At 41.8% G+C, this 17,760-nt stretch overlaps 1 protein-coding gene across 4 annotated transcripts in view; it reads left to right on the forward strand.

Moving 5' to 3' along the window:
* The window catches only part of shaker (Potassium voltage-gated channel protein Shaker), a 621,792-nt gene that overhangs the window by 153,064 nt on the left and 450,968 nt on the right, over positions 1–17,760 (forward strand). For 3 of the 4 annotated variants that reach the window (XM_065219310.1, XM_065219308.1, XM_065219309.1), the window contains exon 3: positions 346–381. The exons of the other annotated variant lie outside the window; for it this stretch is intronic. In XM_065219310.1, coding sequence (XP_065075382.1) covers positions 346–381 — 36 coding nt within the window. The remainder of the gene's footprint in view (positions 1–345; positions 382–17,760) is intronic. 4 annotated transcript variants of the gene reach the window in all.

A 17,760-nucleotide genomic window follows, 5' to 3' on the forward strand; every position in this document is an offset into this window, starting at 1 on the left:
TCGTTGATATTTAGCAACATTTTATGACATTTTCAATTACATATATCTAAGGTATCTTGCCCGTTGGCAGATTTGATTAAAAAAAAAATTCCATCAGTAAAATTTAAGTGAATATTCACCAATTGGAATACAGCCTTAATAATGGAATAATGAACTCCATCTTGCTCCCCGCCTACGCCTACTAGCATGCATTAACGCTACGCTTTAAAAAAAAAAACCTTAGGCACCAAATGTCTGAGCTCCGCTTGCGGTATGGCTTCTCGAGAGCTCTCGTTTGCGCCCGGCATTACTACCGTAGACCATCGACTTTAATGTCTGTTCTTCTTTTCCTTTCCCGCCGGACAGATCGATAATACCCCAAACAGATTCCAACAACGACAGGTAAATATCATCATCACCAACAGCAACATTATTAACGAGCGCCATGTCGCATCGCAAGGATCACCGTGCCCGTCGGAGTTGTCATCCTCGCCACCCACAGCCTACTGCGGAGATCCCATCACCTCATTTGTGCGTTCACTTTAGTTGGGATTTTTTTTTTTTTTTTTGAAAAGCTTCTCTGTTCCTGTCTGCTGAGAGACATAAGCCAGTCTCGGTTCATTCTTTTGCACATGTTGTTGCTACTGTTGTAAATAGCAACCGACACATAGAGCCATAATGGATGGCAAACAAACCCGGTGGGGAAAAAGTATTCTGATGAAAGAATTCGTGCGTGGAATGTTCATTTCTTTCCGAGGCTAGGTTAATTCCTAGTAAAAACATTTCACCATGAGCAGAAGGGCGGGGGAAATTAATGAGTTTACAGCTCGGAGCGTTCCAGTACCGTCCTTTGCCCATGGGATTGCTTCGAGTTGTGTGTAATTATAATGGAAGTTTGGGGAAATATATGACGGAATTTGTTCGGAGGAATTTTAATGCGGTACGATGCGTCTCCATGAATGGGTGTGTGTTTGTGTTGAAATACTTATCAAAGGAATGTTTCCATTGGAAACGAGGTTTTACTGTCTGTTAGCAACATTTACCTTTTACCTACAGATCGTTGAGCAACGTGTTCAAAAGCGAGCGTAGACAGCCTTGCCTTTACATGGAAAAGGAGGATATCATCCGAAATCTAATTGATACAACTTTTCGATTCGATCTCATCGCCAGATCGGCCTCAGCAGCAGGAGAAATCGAGCGTTAACATCAATTAAATTTAAAACAGACTTCTATCGGAATGGGGTTGAAATTGAAACCATAAATCAAATCTCTAAAAGCTTGTCTGCCTCGCCACTCCAGCTTTATCCTTGCTCGAAGCTCTTTACGAGTATCTTCTGTCGATTGAACGTAGCTTGTAGCAACTGGAGAAAGCAGAGTATCAAATTTGACCCTCTTGCTACGTCCCTGCACTCCGTCTAGCAAACACTACTCACTCAACTCCTTTTCAGCAAGCTCACCATCATGCTATGGGGGGTTTTTCCAATAACGTGTTCTAACGCTGCCATTCTGCTGCTGGTGTTGCTGCGTGCTTGCCATTATGGCAAATCATGTTTCGTTCGTCCGTCCGTCCGCTGCTCATGTCGGAAAGTTGCAAACACACCGAACGACCGACCGTGAGAAGAGCCGAAAACACCCCCCGCACCCCTTCTTTCGCACCGGTACTTCACTTTTAGGACAGCTTCTTTGACAGAAATTTATGTGATTCTTTAGAGAGCTTAGAACGAACTCTGCTGCACCAGCGCTGAGTTCGACCGACATGTCAGGGTGCACACGAGCAAAGGTGGTGGCCCGACGCATCGGTGGGTGGGATGGAAAATCGATATACAGTGAGGTACCGTTGTTTGCGGATGCAGTTCGAGCTGGTATTCCAGTTTATGCCAACCTAAACAGAGACCATTCGCGGTCGGTATGCTAACTACCTAAGATCAGGCAGCTAGGAATTAGGAAAAGGAACATCGGCTGAAACTCCACCCGCAAACAACGGTACCTATCTGTACCCACATAGAACCACCAGGGATCTTATTTTTCGCCAAACCATCCTGCTTAGCAAGAGCTGCTTAGCGCGCAAACAAACAAAACCGTTCTGCGGTTGGTGTGTAGCCGCGCACACTACAGCAGAGCTCAGCGAGCAAATGAACAACACAATCAAAGAAAGCCTCGGTGAGCAAGCATGGAGTACACGAAAAAAAAATCAGGCATCACAGAAGGCCAAGTGTGTCCAACAAGCACTAATTATAAAAATGGCAGTAATAACCGTCACGCTGCTGCTGCTGCTGCTGACCACCATCGCCAACTGTGATGAAAAAAAAATAATGGGAAAAATCGAATCCTCAGTGGAACGAGAAATGCAGAGCCTACTACTACCTACTTCTCAGCAGGGCATCACTTAGTTGGCGCTGTTCGGTTCTGTCTGGTCGGAATTTTTATAACCCAACTGCTAGGAAAGAGTTTCCGAGAGAGTTTTAAGTTCTTGTTGTTGTTGTTGTTGTTGTTGTTGTGATTCTATACATGTTCGCGATACAGATCTGAGCCGCGATTGAGTGTGCAGAACACGGTCAGTCAGTTGGACCGATTGTTCATTTGATGCGGCAACCGACCGTAGAATGGTTCTGAGTGCGAGGAATACCAATAAAATCCATCCCGCGGAGAATGATGCCAGGTGATTGAATTGAAATTTAATTGTAAACATTGACGAACAGTATGATAAGCTCACTACAGTAAACTCTCGATATCTCGATGTTCTATGTATCGATATGTAACCACTTTATTCCGTTTGTCGATGGTTATCTCGTTTCCTTCAAGCGGTCTAGTAGGTCAATGTTAATCTATATCTCGATCTTTGCTTATCTCGACTGTCCCTTAAATATCGAAATATGTAGAGTTGACTGTACTTCCATGAGCGTTATATATTGACCTAAACATATCAAAAGACTAGAAAGTGCGCTAGTTCTGCCCCTAATGATGGAACCAGAAACATGACAATGTTGAAATAACAAGAAGCACGATCACTTTGCATTCTTCAAAACATATCTGAGTATAGTCTAGGACGCGTAGAAACTATAATAGCTCAAATATATGCATAATGTCCGACAGTCAAGCTGCTCTAAATGCTTTAAAATCATGACATGTACATCAAAACTTGTCTGGGAGTGTGTTCAATAACTTCAAAAATTGTCTTGTCATAATCAAGTCAACTAATATTGGGTTCCTGGTCATTGCGGGATTGACGGATGTTCTGGATCGGACTAACGAGTGGACTGTAGGGCTCTATCCGTCCAGACCTCACTGTGTACTTGAGGTCACCGACCTCCACTTGACCTTCTTCAAATCTCGGTCACTGGAATCACTGGGTTTATTCCGCAACCGTATGAAGAGTAAACCTAACACCGGACTTGTTCGTTGTGTGGTAAGATTAAATTAATTTATTATCTCTTATCGGACCTAGCTATCCTGTAGATCGCGTACGATCGGGTGGGTGAGAGAGAGTGAGCAATGAGAGAACCTCATCTAAACTGTTCTACTGCGATCGTGACATGGGGTACTCTATCGATTTACGTAAACAACGGAAATGAAAGAATTGATACACTAACAAGACTTGGATCTTCTCATAAGTTCATAGGGCCCTTTTGTGGCTTATCGGCTGCATCTCTTAGAATGGAGTTAGAAGCGTGGAAATCTTCAAACGTAGAGGAAAACTGGAAGAACACTTCCAGTGCTAGGCAGTCGAAGCGATTCATTAATCCAAACATTTCTGTGACCCATAAAATCCTGGAACTTTTTAAAAAATATCTATATACAGGTCTTATAATAGGTCATTGTCCGAGCCGTTATCACTTGAAACTGATTGGAAAACTTCAAGATGATGTATGTCACTTCTGTGGCATAGAAAAGGAAGACTCCGAACATTTGTTTGAGATGGATAATAACTAGGTAGGTCATGACTTTTCATACACATTTCTTGGCAGTTGGTGAAAGTTGATTTTTTATTCAAGCTGCTGCACTGGTAAGTTGAACAGTCATTAGTTGCGTCGTGAGTGATTTGCACATAATTAATATCGGCGGGTTTTCACAACTTGTTATGCCACAGTGCGGCAGTTTTCAATCGATGGCGTAATTTCTTCGACAAGGGGCTGATAGAACCCTTTTAAATTTGGAGAACAACTCCCAGTACGGCAGTGCACTTTATTTGAAGTGTAATGACTAGCTGGGATAATGCTGTTAGTCAAACAATGGCGATCTGAATCGAGAAAAGACATAACGAAAAAATTCCCATTAACACACGTGTATTATCTTCGGTTTTACTTCGTGAAGTAGCTTGCCAACAATTTGCTCGTTTCCTTCTACCGCCCCTAGTGTGCTGTGTCGCACAGGCTGCTTGTCATGAAAAAAGGCAGAGAACAACTTTGCTCTAAGCGCCCATTTCGGGCCGAGCAAGCAGAAAACATCAAATAAATCCATGATTTCGGCGTTAACACGTAAATTGTGCATTTGGTACGATACTTTAGTTCAAATGCTACCAAACGAAGTCAATCAACGCGTGATATGAATATTTGCACCCAATATTCTCAAATACAAATGAAGCGCTCCGACCGAATCCATCTTTATCTTCATCCGATAGGCCGAAGTAAATTCATTGGTGTTTCAATGGCGTTTCAATGCGTTAGGCCGAGTTTAGAATCCGTAGGCTGAGATTGGCGTCAAGAAACAGTGTTAGACTTTTAACAATATCTCAACGATTTACGGTACGTTACAGTGCTGTGTTCCTAAAATTTGAGCTAAGTAGTCGCATCCAACCCACCCTGCGCCTTTGAAATATAAATCTGTCCAAAATAACGATGCTTCCGCCCCCGACGTTGATGACGTTGTTTCAAATCGTGTATTACCTAGTCGATATGGTACTTTGTAAAACATTTGCACTTTATCACTGCTGCACGATGAGCAGCACCATACTCTATAGGTGGCGTTGGTGGCATTTGGTTTCTTGAACATCTACAAAGTCCCTTTATCCTTCTTGAAATTATTCTTAATTTCTAAAAGTTCCGTCAAATTTTCCAAGCACCATCATTTCTGTTTTCTTATTTATCTGATATCACAGTCGATTTTCTTCTAATTTCAAAAACGTGATTCATTTCTAGAAATTTTCCGTAGGCAAAACAAAGTTATGAGAAAAAAAAACAATGAAAATCTTTGAAATAACCTTCAGAGATGTTTGTGATGTTACAGTTGATGTTACCGTTGGAAAGCTTAAGAAACAATACGATTACTGATTCAGTTCCAGGTTTTTCCGTTTATATCAGGTTCTTGTTTCTGGCGTTCCCAAGAGCTCGTCGGAGCAACCAGTGTTTGGCATTACTGCCGAAAGTGTTAAATCAGTCCAGAAAAAGTAACACTTTTGGAAATCAGTCTTTCCTAAGGGAATTAAATATTATAACAACTGAACTCTTCTGAACACGGATACTGTATTTCCAATCTTTTCCGCACTGATTCAAAACTTTTGCAAAGTTTAGCACTGTTCAAAGTGATTCTATACCTGCTAAGCTTTACTGAAATCGTTCAGTACTTTCAAAGTGATCCTAAGCTTTTTTCAAGCTATTCAGTACTTTCTGAAGTGATTCTGAACTTTTCCAAAGAGATAAATCTCGTTTTTGGAAACATAACTACAGTGCACTCTACAACTCGTTATCCAATTATAGAATTATTGAGTTATAGCATTACAATCCCATACAAAATCGCTATCGCAGTAGCCATGACATTCATGTTTACTACGGTTCTATAACTCGATATCGAGTTAGTGGCCATCGAGTTGTGGAGAGTTGATTATACTTCATCTATGTTGCCAAAATCGAGCTCTTTTTCGATGTGTCACAATTGAGTGCTAGTATGGTTTAACGATGAGAATCAATACCTTAAGTGAGTTATGTTGAAAAGCTATTGAAAAATTTGTGAATGTGAGGAGGATTTCTTGGTTTCCAAACAAAGCGAGAATCACGTCAACACATTCCTTTCCATTCCCTGATTGACCTACAGTTGGACGTGGGCGGTGGTGTTATTGCTATGAGTATGAGATTGGTATGAGATCACCAGTTTTTACACATTGCAGATACATGCATCGTTTGTTGCTTCTCTGTGTAATACAGGTGACCTGGCAATAAAGGAGTATCAACCACGAGCGGTAAATCATTCTCATTCTTACTTACGTCTGTCAGTACCGAAGCTATTCAGCTCTTTCTGATGTGAGTTCAAGCTTTTATGCAGTAGTTCAGTACTACAGTACAGCTCCAGTGATTTTCTAAAAATCGATCACTGAAAAATATCTAGCGCTTTCGAGACGGTGAAAAATTCCTTTCATGTCTCTCATCGGGTATGAATCCTTCTTTGTTAAAGCATTGATGCGTCTTGAATCCAAACATACTCTGATTTTTCCATTCGACTTCCGAACGGGAACCAGAGGATTCGCCCATTCACCTGAGCATTCTTCAATCACGTCTAACTTCCTATACCGCTCAATCTCTTTATCCATTTCAGCTTGAATGGAGGGAGAGCAACGATATAGAGGCTGTCTCCTTGGTTTTACCTCGTCTCGAAGCACGATATCGTGTTGTATTAAAGTTGTCCGTCCCAATTTATTCTCCATCGTACAGGGAAATTCTCGAACGACTTCCGCCAACTGAATTTTCTCTTCTGGTGATAGCAGATGTTCCGTTTCGATCGTCTCCGGTGTTGCTTCTGATGGCTCTGGCAATTCTAAATCTGGAATGTCCAAAGAATCATCTGGCTCTGGTTTCTCGAACACTGGTAGAGTTTCAACCGGGTGTAAGAAAAAATGGAAGGATTCCGATGCTGAGGAATCCTCATTCACATTGTTCTGTATTGATGAGATCTCTTCGAAACCCGATTCGTTCTGAATCATCGGTTTGATATTAAACGCTTTCCAGAAGTTGATTCCTAATATTAAGTTCCTCGATATTTCAGGAACAATAACAAGGGATATTACTTTCGTAACATTTTTAAATTTAATAAAGGGCGATTGGTCAAAATTTGGTCAAGGGAAAACGCGTGTAAATCGGTGAAATCGTTTATTTAAAAAATCAAATTAAATTTCTTTTTCAAGTTCAATTAGTATAAAATTCAGGAAAAATATTCAGTTAGGCTTCCGCTTTTCCAAATCCGAATTTCCGGGCCTTACGCTTGACCCCTGCCATCAGATTTTGTACAGCCACCTTGTCCACCTTCTTCGCCGCAGAAAGCCAGTTTGCCTTGAACTGCTGCTCGCCCTTAGCAGTTTTTTTGGTCTTCTTTAGGTTCCGCTTGACAATAGCCCAGTATTTCTCAATTGGGCGGAGCTCTGGCGTGTTGGGAGGGTTCTTGTCCTTGGGAACCACCTGCACGTTGTTGGCGGCGTACCACTCCATGGCCTTTTTACCGTAATGGCAAGATGCCAAATCCGGCCAAAACAGTACGGAACAACCGTGTTTCTTCAGGAAAGGCAGCAGACGTTTATTCAAACACTCTTTCACGTAAATTTCTTGGTTGACAGTCCCGGAAGCTATGAAAATGCTGCTTTTCAAGCCACAGGTACAGATGGCTTGCCAAACCAGATATTTCTTTGCGAACTTTGACAGTTTCATGTGCTTGAAAACATCTGCTGCCTTTCCCCTTCCTTTTGCCGTATAAAACTCCTGTCCCGGAAGCTGCTTGTAGTCGGCTTTGACGTAGGTTTCGTTGTCCATTACCACGCAGTCAAACTTCGTCAGCATCGTCGTGTACAGCCTCCGGGATCGCGCTTTGGCCGTCGTATTTTGTTTATCATCGCGATTTGGAGTCACTACCTTCTTGTAAGTCGATAGTCCGGCTCGTTTTTTGGCTCGATGCACGGTTGTAGACGATACACCCAGCTTATTTGCGGCATCTCGGAGAGAGAGGTTAGGGTTTCGCATTTTAATCGGCGATGGTAAAAGCTTTAATCCATGACGGTCAACCAGTTCTGGTGAATTAGCCACACTAATACTGGCTCCTGAGTCAAGTAAAGCGTCCGTTTCTATACCGAAAATCTTGACTTTAACATGGGGACACTGACTTGTTTGGATCCTGACTTCTAGCAGACTTTGGATTGGGTCGACAAACGGTTCTAATTTGGTAGGAACAGAGGGTTTCTGAGGAATGCTAGGGTTCCCATCTACGCACTCCGAACTCAGTTTCCCGAATTCGGTGCCGGATTGGACCTTTGGTTTGGCTGATTTCTTTTTGGATGCGCTTCGCACGAACTTGAAATTTTTCCAGGATTTCCACACACATAGCAGAACGTTGTTTTGGCTTCCTTACATTCTCTCCAAAAGTGCCCGTTTTGCCGACAATTCCAGCACAGCGGTGATCTCGAAAATCCTTCCACCCCTGGTGTTGATCTGTCTTGCTGATTCGAAAACCCGTTCGCTCTCTGTTGCCTCCTGCTCAGAACATTGACCTCTTCCTCGTCTGAAATCTCCCCTTCCGACTACGCTTCAATGTTGTGAACTCCGTGTCTTGAACCAACTGGGTGCAAGCTTGGATCACTAGCATCAATCCGGTAGTTTAACTGGATTAGCTCCTCCAAAGTATTTACTTGAAAACATGCCAATTTAGACTGATAATGCTGGCGCATATTCTCCCAGATTATTTCAAACTTTCGTTGCGACATCAAAGGTTTGGTCAACAACTTGTTCAATCTTTCGATATCTGTAACAAAGGCAATAAAGGTCTCACCTTTCAGCTGTTTTCGCTCGTAAATTTGCTGGCGATTTCCTTGGTCTTGGTTTGGGTTACCAAACCTGTATCTTATTCTGGTTTCGAAAATGTTCCAATTCCAGTTAGCATCGTAATAGGTAAAGAACCAGTTTGATGCCTCATCACGCAAAAGTAGGTGAATGTGGCTAATTAAGCAGTCCATCGGAATTCCATTCATGCTAGCCAGAACCTTCACTTTGTAAATGAAGTCCTCTAGAGTTGGTGACCTAGCCGCACCCGAAAAGAAAATGTTCCATTTTTCTATTTTCCTATCATACTGCATTCGGTTCTCTCGGTATTGGTTCCTGTTCCCTATCGGAACATCCGAAGCATTAGGAAAACCCTGAGTTCGCTCACTTCCGTCACTAACGCGTTCATCTCTTTGAAGCCCGTCTGGCCACCTTTGCTGACTAATCCCGGTAAATGGTCCCCTTTGGTTTTCGATCGTGTTGTATCGCGTTTGTTGTTCCTGAACCCCCTGATTGAAATTTCCTCCTGGATTTGACCCTCGGGTGTCCCTCTGAATGAGGCTCCTACGATCCCTATTTTCCGGAGGTCCCTGGGGAGAAAATCCTGCTAAGTCATTTCCATGGTTGTATCCCTGAAACCAACCGTTATTCTGCTGTCCCACAATGTTTCGTCCGGAATTGTTTCCCAGATTATTCACTGAGAACAAGCCTTCGTACTGAGTTTGAACCCCTCCTAACTGTCCTACTGGGTTTGCTTCTGAATACGCATTTTCCGGTTGTAGATCCTGCGGTCGTCCACCTTTGGGTACCGTTCCCGTTCGGTTTTCCTGAACTGTCCTGCTGCTGTGGTAATTGGTTTCTCTGCGATGACTGACTGAGACTCAATACCTGTTGAAGCATGGTCTTAAGCTCCACCATTTGAACTTCGAGACCTAGAACCTTACGTTCGAGTTTGGCGCAGTCATCCTCATTCTCTTGTGTTTTTTCTTTGATTTCTTAACTTTCTTCTTATTTTTCGATGCTGTCGCGCCTATTTCCGTATCCGAAATTTCAAAGTCAGTGGATTCATTGCTTGTTGACTCGGAACCCGACTCGTGTTCGTGATTCTCGCCGGTTAGCGAACTATTCGCGATCAGTAAAGCGTTTATCCTATTCGACAACCCATTCTTCATCGTTTCTGCTTCCTCAGTCTGAGCATTGCTTCGTTTTGTTCTTAAATAATAATGTTTTAGACGGGAAATTAGTTTCACATCATGAGTTTGAGCTAAACCTATACTAATCTCCTCAATTCGCTGAGCGATCACTTCACATTCCTGAACAATGGAGTACCTTGAGCGATACTCTCTGTTCTCTTTAGCATCCTTACGAAACAACCTTCTCAGCAGTCTTTGTTTTGATTCAAGACTTTTACTACACTCCTCCCCATAATTTCTCAACTTCAATTCATAATTTACCTCATCGTTTAGCAAATGTGCTGCGCGTGGGAATTTCGTAGCCATTTCCACAAATCAACCCAAACACGTAAGCCTTAGAAAAAAAAAATAGCAAAGCTCAATTCTATCACAACTTAGCAGTAAAATATATAAATGAAAAACACCAACTTAAGATAAATATGTATACAGTGAAGCCTGAGTTCATTCACAACCAAGTTCACAACGATTTCCGAAATAAATTACCAAGTTTTTGCCTGAATTCACTGAAATCCGAAAGAAAATTCTAACTCATACTAAATTTTCGTAACCTAAACATGTAACCTAATTAAAAAATGGACTGTATTCATATTTACACGATCTACACTAATTTTCATTTGAAAAAAAAATTACCAAAAAAAAACATCAAAATTCTTATTTTACGTTGGGCGCCAATATGTAGCGGCCCCGAGGCAGCTACGGTGCTGTTGTTTGTTCCCGATAAGTTTCATAAACGGATGGCTTAAGCGCCACCTCCGAAGAGGACCACCTGTCGTGTTTCACGATGCCCGGCTAGATACTGGCCAAAGGAGCCAGTTCTCAAATTCGTCCACAGTGTCGGGAACAAGACCAACTGAGCCGAGTGACTCAAGAAAGGAGAGAGCATACCCACCGAAATCCCAAGATCCTAACTACCGAGTCCGAAAAACTTCCAATCCCGAAAACCAATCCGAACAGGGGTATCATCACAGGAAGCAATCCCTCTGACCCATCAACTCGAGCTTGATTTAGAAGACGAGTATCACAACAAATTCAACGGAAAAAGACTAAACATGATGAACGAAACGTGAAATATCCTTCAGACTCTCTCAATCAAAACTTTCTAACACTGAACACTGATTTATTTTGGGAGTGAACATTCTACTTTTATTTAGTTTATCTATAGGGTTTTTTATTCACATATCTACAATCTTGGTTCTGGCCGGCCTAACTACTGTTCTCCTCTATCTTTCTATCTGACTAGTGCGGTCGATGGACTATTCGCCTAGCGCGCTATCATTCTGTGTCCGTGCTAACGGCCTTGCATGCAAGTGTGGGTTCGCTACTTACAGGATTTGAAGCTTACGTTGGCGAGCTTTACTGGCTTTCGCCCGACCGGTGCCGTCGTTGCAACGACGGCTGATGTCCTCCTACTGCGCTTGAAGTTTCTTAGTTGCCGAACTCAGTCAGCGGATGGTGGCTTGCTGGACGTTAGCCGGAGTGCCTTGGTAACGTAGGCAACTCCCTTCGGATAGGCAACCGGGAAGCTTTGATACCCGAGCGTGGTAAGGGTTGGCGACAATAAGCAAAGCCGCGGTGCGAGGCAGCGCTATTGATCAACGGTTGCTTTGTTGGCTGTTGAATTCTATAGAAAGCGAACACGCGGAAAGTCGTTGACCGTGCAAACGACACAATTAACCTATTATCGGCACACACAAATTTCGTAAATTGGTTTTACCTTGCCGTTATCTGGAACGCTTACACAACTCTCGCACAACAATTACAACACTATAATGCTATCTAGCTTTAGCCTATACGGGGAACATAGAATCGATTAAAATACATCTGAGGACACTTCACGTTTTCTACTACTAACCAATCACACCGCGGAAAAAACTACAGAATCGCGCCCTTCTTCTATCACAGTCAGGATCAAAGTGAAAGAGGCGATTACTGAATTTCCTCAGAAAAGTCCGAAGGCATGATTACCGGAAATGGAAGTTCAACGGATTTCATTAGTTACCATCGTGAAAGATCAAATGAAGTATCTCTTTCCCTCTTCAATCGAACTCGGTCTGTCTATCTTGTTCCCTTCTACTGCTAACAACTCTCAGAACTATCCCATTCGGTTTTCTCTATCCGAGTAACGAAAAACACGAATGGTGAAACTCTTCGGAGAAGCTACGTAAGCAATACGTTTCGCTAACCTCTTTACGCGTAGGCAACTGACTTGCATACAATTCGTTAAGTTAATATTACAAATTGAACGACGATTAATCTAAGAATTGATATTTGAAAATAAATAAGAACAAGTAACAAAAATATAATCTAACGAAAATGTCTACCGTTACATACTTTCCGAAGAGATTTCCAACTTTTCATGGATGATTTTGTGCTCCACACAGTGATTTGGATTTCTCTGAAGTGATATCATATTTTCTGAATGGATTCCAAAGTATTCTGAAGTTATTACAAAGTGATTCAGTTCTTGAGAAAGTAATTGCAAACTTGAGAGAATTTATACAATACTTGCCGAGGTTTTGTGAAGTGATTCTATTCTTCCTAAAATGATTCAGTTCTTACGGAAGTGATCACAAGCTTTCAGGAAAGATTCAGTATTTTCCAAAGAGATTCAGAAATTTTCTTAAGTCATTCAATACTATCCAAAGAAGCTCCGAGCTTTTCTGAAGTGGTTCAGCACTTCCAGAAGTGATTGCTAACTTTTCAAAGTGATTCAATTCTTTCCGAAGTAGCTCAGTACTTGCGGAAGTGATTATAAACTATTTGGAATGATTCAGTACTTTCCAAAGTGAATCCGAAATTGTCTGAAGTGATTCAAGTGTGATTTTGAAGAGATTCTGAACTTTCCAGAAGTGATACAGTTTAGGATTCAGTACTTTCTGAAGTTATTTCAAACTTTCTACCATTTGAAAAGAATCCTATTTTTTCGGAATTGGGTCAGTACTTTCTTAAATGATTCAGTACTTTCCGAAGTGATCATGAACTTTTCTGAAGCAATTAGGTACTGACAAAGTGATTCCGAACATTCTTGAAGTTATTCAGTCTTTTCCGAAGTGATTCAATTATTTCCAAAGTGAGCTTTCCGCAATGATTCAATGCTTTCGTAAGTGATTTTGGATGTTTCTGAAGTGTTTTTGAACTTTTCTGAAGCTATTCAGTACTTTGTGAAGTGACTCCTCACTTTTTTGAAGTGATTCAGTACTTTTTGAAATGATTCCAAACTATTCTAAGAGTGATTCAGAATTTTTCGAAGTGATTGAAAACATTTCTGAGGCTATCCAATACTTTCCAAAGTGATTCCAAACTGTATTGAAGTGATTCAGTATTTTTCGATGTGTTTCCGAACTATTCTCAGGTGATTCAGTACCCAAAGTTGTTTCGAGCTTAATGGGGTAGTTAACCCTATATCATTACTGCCTTTCACCTCTTACATAGCGTTATCATTCGGTTCGTTAATCGCTTGTCATTTTGTCATTTGGAGATATTTTTGATTCCTTGATCACAATAGATCAGAAAAATGGTCGCAGTGATGAAAACACCCGACAAGGATTTAAAAAAAATAGTTTAGGACTAGAATGTGATATATTTGAATTTGAATTTGCACTATAAGCTGTAAGCTTGTTACCATACTTAAAAAATAGAGACAAAGTACGTGTTTCACACATTTCAAATTAAGCCGGTTTCTTAAAAATAACCTAAGTCTACTTCGTATCACTAATGGCATCATATTTGTAGAAATTACATCTTGTAGTCTGTTGAATTTGTTCAGAAATCTGCTTGTAGGCTTGTGCTGTGTGTAGTTTCTTGTCCTCAATCACATAACATATGTGGAACTTCATGCAAAATAGCTTACTAAAAGTTGACCCCTTTTTTTTTGTTGCCTCAGTGGTATAACCATAGAGGTAACTCTAAGGCCAGAAGGTCCCGAAGAAACGTGCTCAACTTTTTGGCTCAGCTCTGGTACTCTCTTCGGTCCCAAGCTAATCGATGCACCCCTTGAAACATAGGAAAATCCACGAACCCCTCATTTTATCTGTCAAAATTCCATAGCGAATCATAACAAACATAGTGTAGTACTAGGATTTCAACTAGAATGGGGAACGTTAATCGATTTGCTTGGGACCAATAGGCTAGTCAAGTAGTTAGCCAATTTAAAATCGTTAGTTTCCACCGGTTGGTATAACTGGCATAGTTGGACATAGATGTGTCAAAACAAAATTTCCGTAAACAATGGCTTCTTTCGTAAATTTCTCGTAGTTCAAATTCAATCAATGTAAGCCACCAATTCTATCGGATGGGAGGACTCTCGCTCTGCACAATCATCGTGATGGTTTACTTGAGTGAGTTTTCATTCTCGAGAAATTAGCCGATAATGTAATTATTTACGTTTGAGGAATTGGCACCGTAACTGAAACAAAAAATCGAATGTCGTGCTTCAGATAGGTATGGAAATATTAATTGCATAAAATTTAAAAATGAAACAGCAAAAAAAATATCTTCATCAGTATCATTCCCATTAAAGACAAACTAAGGACTCATCCCCTAGGTAAAATTATCAAGATCACAGGTATAAAAATGAAACTACAACGTGCAGAATCAGAACCTTCCTAACTAATAACCAAATCTGAACAACTTTGCTCAAGCCGGCAACTTTCCATATGACCATGATTCTATGTTGGACCCAAATTTCATATATTATAAGCGCCTCTAGTGACGTAGTTTTATGTTAAACCTATATCAATTGACACAAACTTGTTGGTCTAACCCAGTTCAACAAGTTTGTTTAAGACAGGACAGGTTTATGTATTGAAATTAATGAGATAAAAGCTTCTTTTATCGATCTGTGTGCTGAAAATACCTGGGAATGCCTTTATATGGCCGTGGGAATAAAAAGAGAAATTCGATGAAGAGAATCTGTCAATGTTACCTAGGACCTAATGTGATGTTAAGCTTAATTTGCTCTTCAGTTATCAAAATGGCGTCCAAGCAAGAGCAGCAACGCATTCAAATTTTGCAGTGAAAATCCCATAAGCTGTGGGTATCCTTATTCGTGGTTCCTTTTTCACGCTTCCTATTAACCGGGAATACGAATGCCTGATTGTAATTTCCACATAATTTTAATGAAATCAGTATTCTTGAAGACGACTTTCCAACAATTTCAAACTAGCATAGAGTTTAAATTTCAGTTGAATAAAAGTGAACGGAATGACTAACATCACTCACATCAGTGCGCGGAATTATGTGTACCATCACATCATTTTGCGAGCCATATTTTGAAATTTTGGTACTGATGTTTACAAAATCTTCAAGGGGTTGGTCACTCCACACAGTGTGCCAAAAATACAGATGGGCACACCTGGGCACTTTCATTGGCACCCATGGATAGAAATTTCCATGATATTTAAAGTAACTGACAACACTGTACTATATCTGCGCCTGCTCTGTTTATGTGTCAATATCCCAACAAACAATTTTAGCTGCAGTTTAGCTTATACAGTTAGAATTTGCCTTATGCAGCTAATTTTTGCCTGTATAAGCTAAGCTGCAGCTAAAATTGTTTGTTGGGATGTTAAACATTGTTATCGACACAATCCAATTTTTGATTTCATAGCTTCAACCGTGAATTTCCGGCGAAGTTCTGTCACATTGTACATATTTTCAAAACATTAGGATGAGCGAGGTCATCAAGGCGATGACCGTTGCCAAGTAAAACTGTAATCTGGGGGTCATACTGGAATTTTTCCGGATGGTGCTGGAGTCGCTACCGGAAGATTTTGAGATCGGAGAACCTCCACTCAAGACGATCGAACTGTTCTAGGGTCTGGTGTGGAAGGCTTCGGTGTTTCAGAACAGTTTGATCTAAGTTGGGAAGGGGGTGGCATCGTGCCGATTCGGAATGTGATTAGTGAATTGGTTAGTGGGGAAAGCGAGACCCTAAAGGAGGAAGAGAAGGGAACTTTGAAAACATTGGTAGATTAATTTGGGGTGGGGATTTCGTGTCGGAGCTGAAATCACAGCCGAAGGAGGTTCAGTGGAATTATAAGATGTTGATTGGTCAGTTGTTGGGCTTGAAGGTGAGCTCCTGAAAGTCGACATCGGTGAGTTGATTGAAGGGTCGTGTCTGAGACCTAACCCTGGTAGCCCAGCGCTTGAAATAAAATATTTATAGGCTTGGCGACATTCACTTCCTTGATTCGTTCTTCATCGTAACTGACATCGATGAATTCGCCTTCGATGATGACTCGGACCATGTTCGGAGGTAAAATCTTCACCGGTATTTGCTTTCCTACCATCTACATTGTCCCAGCTTTTACAGGTGTTCTCTGGCTGGCACTGCTTTTGGCGGGAGACATCATGCTTCTCTCCATATTAAACCCCACCTCCACCAGGGAAGTCTGATTCCGGCTGAAACTCCCACTAGAACGCTTTGGCGACGCATCTTTGACTGAGTCGATGGCTTTCGGGAGAAACTCCTCCCGAAAGCGTTCATCAGAATCTGAAGAGCATCTGGACCAGTTTTCTCTGATGATGCACGTTCGCTTCGTTTACTTACCACCGTCACCTGTGGTTCATCCAAGTCCTCATCATACTCCAATCCAGTAGAAGCTATTGTCGTATCGAAAAATGGAAATGCCTCCCCGGTAGAACGTTCTCGCTCGAAGCTTCGATTCGGTGGCCGAGGCCGTTGCGTTGGGTTCAGTGTAGTCCTTTTCCGATAGAATTTGGGAGCAACGAACCGAGACAGTTAGGATCTGGGATAGGATTCCACCGCTTGTTGTTTTGTCGCTTCAAAACAAAACATGTGAACTGTCAACTTAACCGGGTTGCCAAACATACCATTATACAAACAAAAAATTCAGTCTGATGACACTCTGAGCACTGCCGGCACACGTGAGGCACACGTGAGGCACACTGAGAAAACTCTTCTTCCCAAGTTGCGGAACAACCCACCTTCACGGTATTGCAATGAGTTGAAAAGGGTGTTACCCGACGAAGCTTACTTCTAAATCACTAGATTAAAAAAAAGCATTAATACTTAAGCGGTCCACTAAAGGAAGGGGTCCATTAAAGGGAAATTTACCCTAATTCCAAATTCAATCAAAGTGAATTCTCGAGCTTCCGCCCGAACCATCCTATTTCGCCCACTGCAACCCGTAAGTGTCTACCCACCACCCACAGTGACGAAGACACCATCTCAGCTCCCACGCAAAGCAGAGCAAGAAAAAAGTACACAACCGACAAAGTAATCCTCCAGAAGAAATTAACTCACTTCAAAATGCAAGCCCGAATCCCTCGTCAAGCACTGAGACCAAGCCAAGGGCCATGAGCAGTTTTTCCTTTCGGTTTCTGGTCCGTCATGTCAAGCCAATTTCACCCACCTCGCAGTCACGCAAGAGCGCCGGAAGAAAGCGAGAAATGGGGGGGGGGGAGAAAGAGCGAGTTCTGGCCTTAGAATACCTACCTACCTACATGTACATGATTGCTGTGACCACAACACGGCAACAACAAAAGCAACGATACGGCTCCAGGCCTACTACTGCCACCGTGTTGTGATTGAAGGCTAATAAAGGTGTTTCCTGTAAGTAAATGCAAGGACCGTGATGATGATGATAATGCTGCTGCTGCATTGGTGACGGATGGGCTGGGGGTGTCCTCTTCAATCTAGTATTCCTTTTCTTTTTTCTTTCTGGAGATGACAAATTTCCGTCCTGAAGGCTGATTTCACGGTTTGACAGTTTTCGGTTGCCCTTTTTTGCGGCGAATAAAGTATTTCTGCTCTCAGAAAGTGGCAGCGCATTTTCGCTCTCTCTCGTTGTTTCTCTGCTGCTGCTGCTTTCACCGCGCGTTGTGTGTGAGTGTGG

This window comes from Ochlerotatus camptorhynchus, unplaced genomic scaffold (assembly GCF_037179485.1).
Source record: "Ochlerotatus camptorhynchus isolate MF236.1 unplaced genomic scaffold, CSIRO-AGI_Acam_v1.1 ptg000102l, whole genome shotgun sequence".
NCBI lineage: Eukaryota > Metazoa > Arthropoda > Insecta > Diptera > Culicidae > Ochlerotatus > Ochlerotatus camptorhynchus.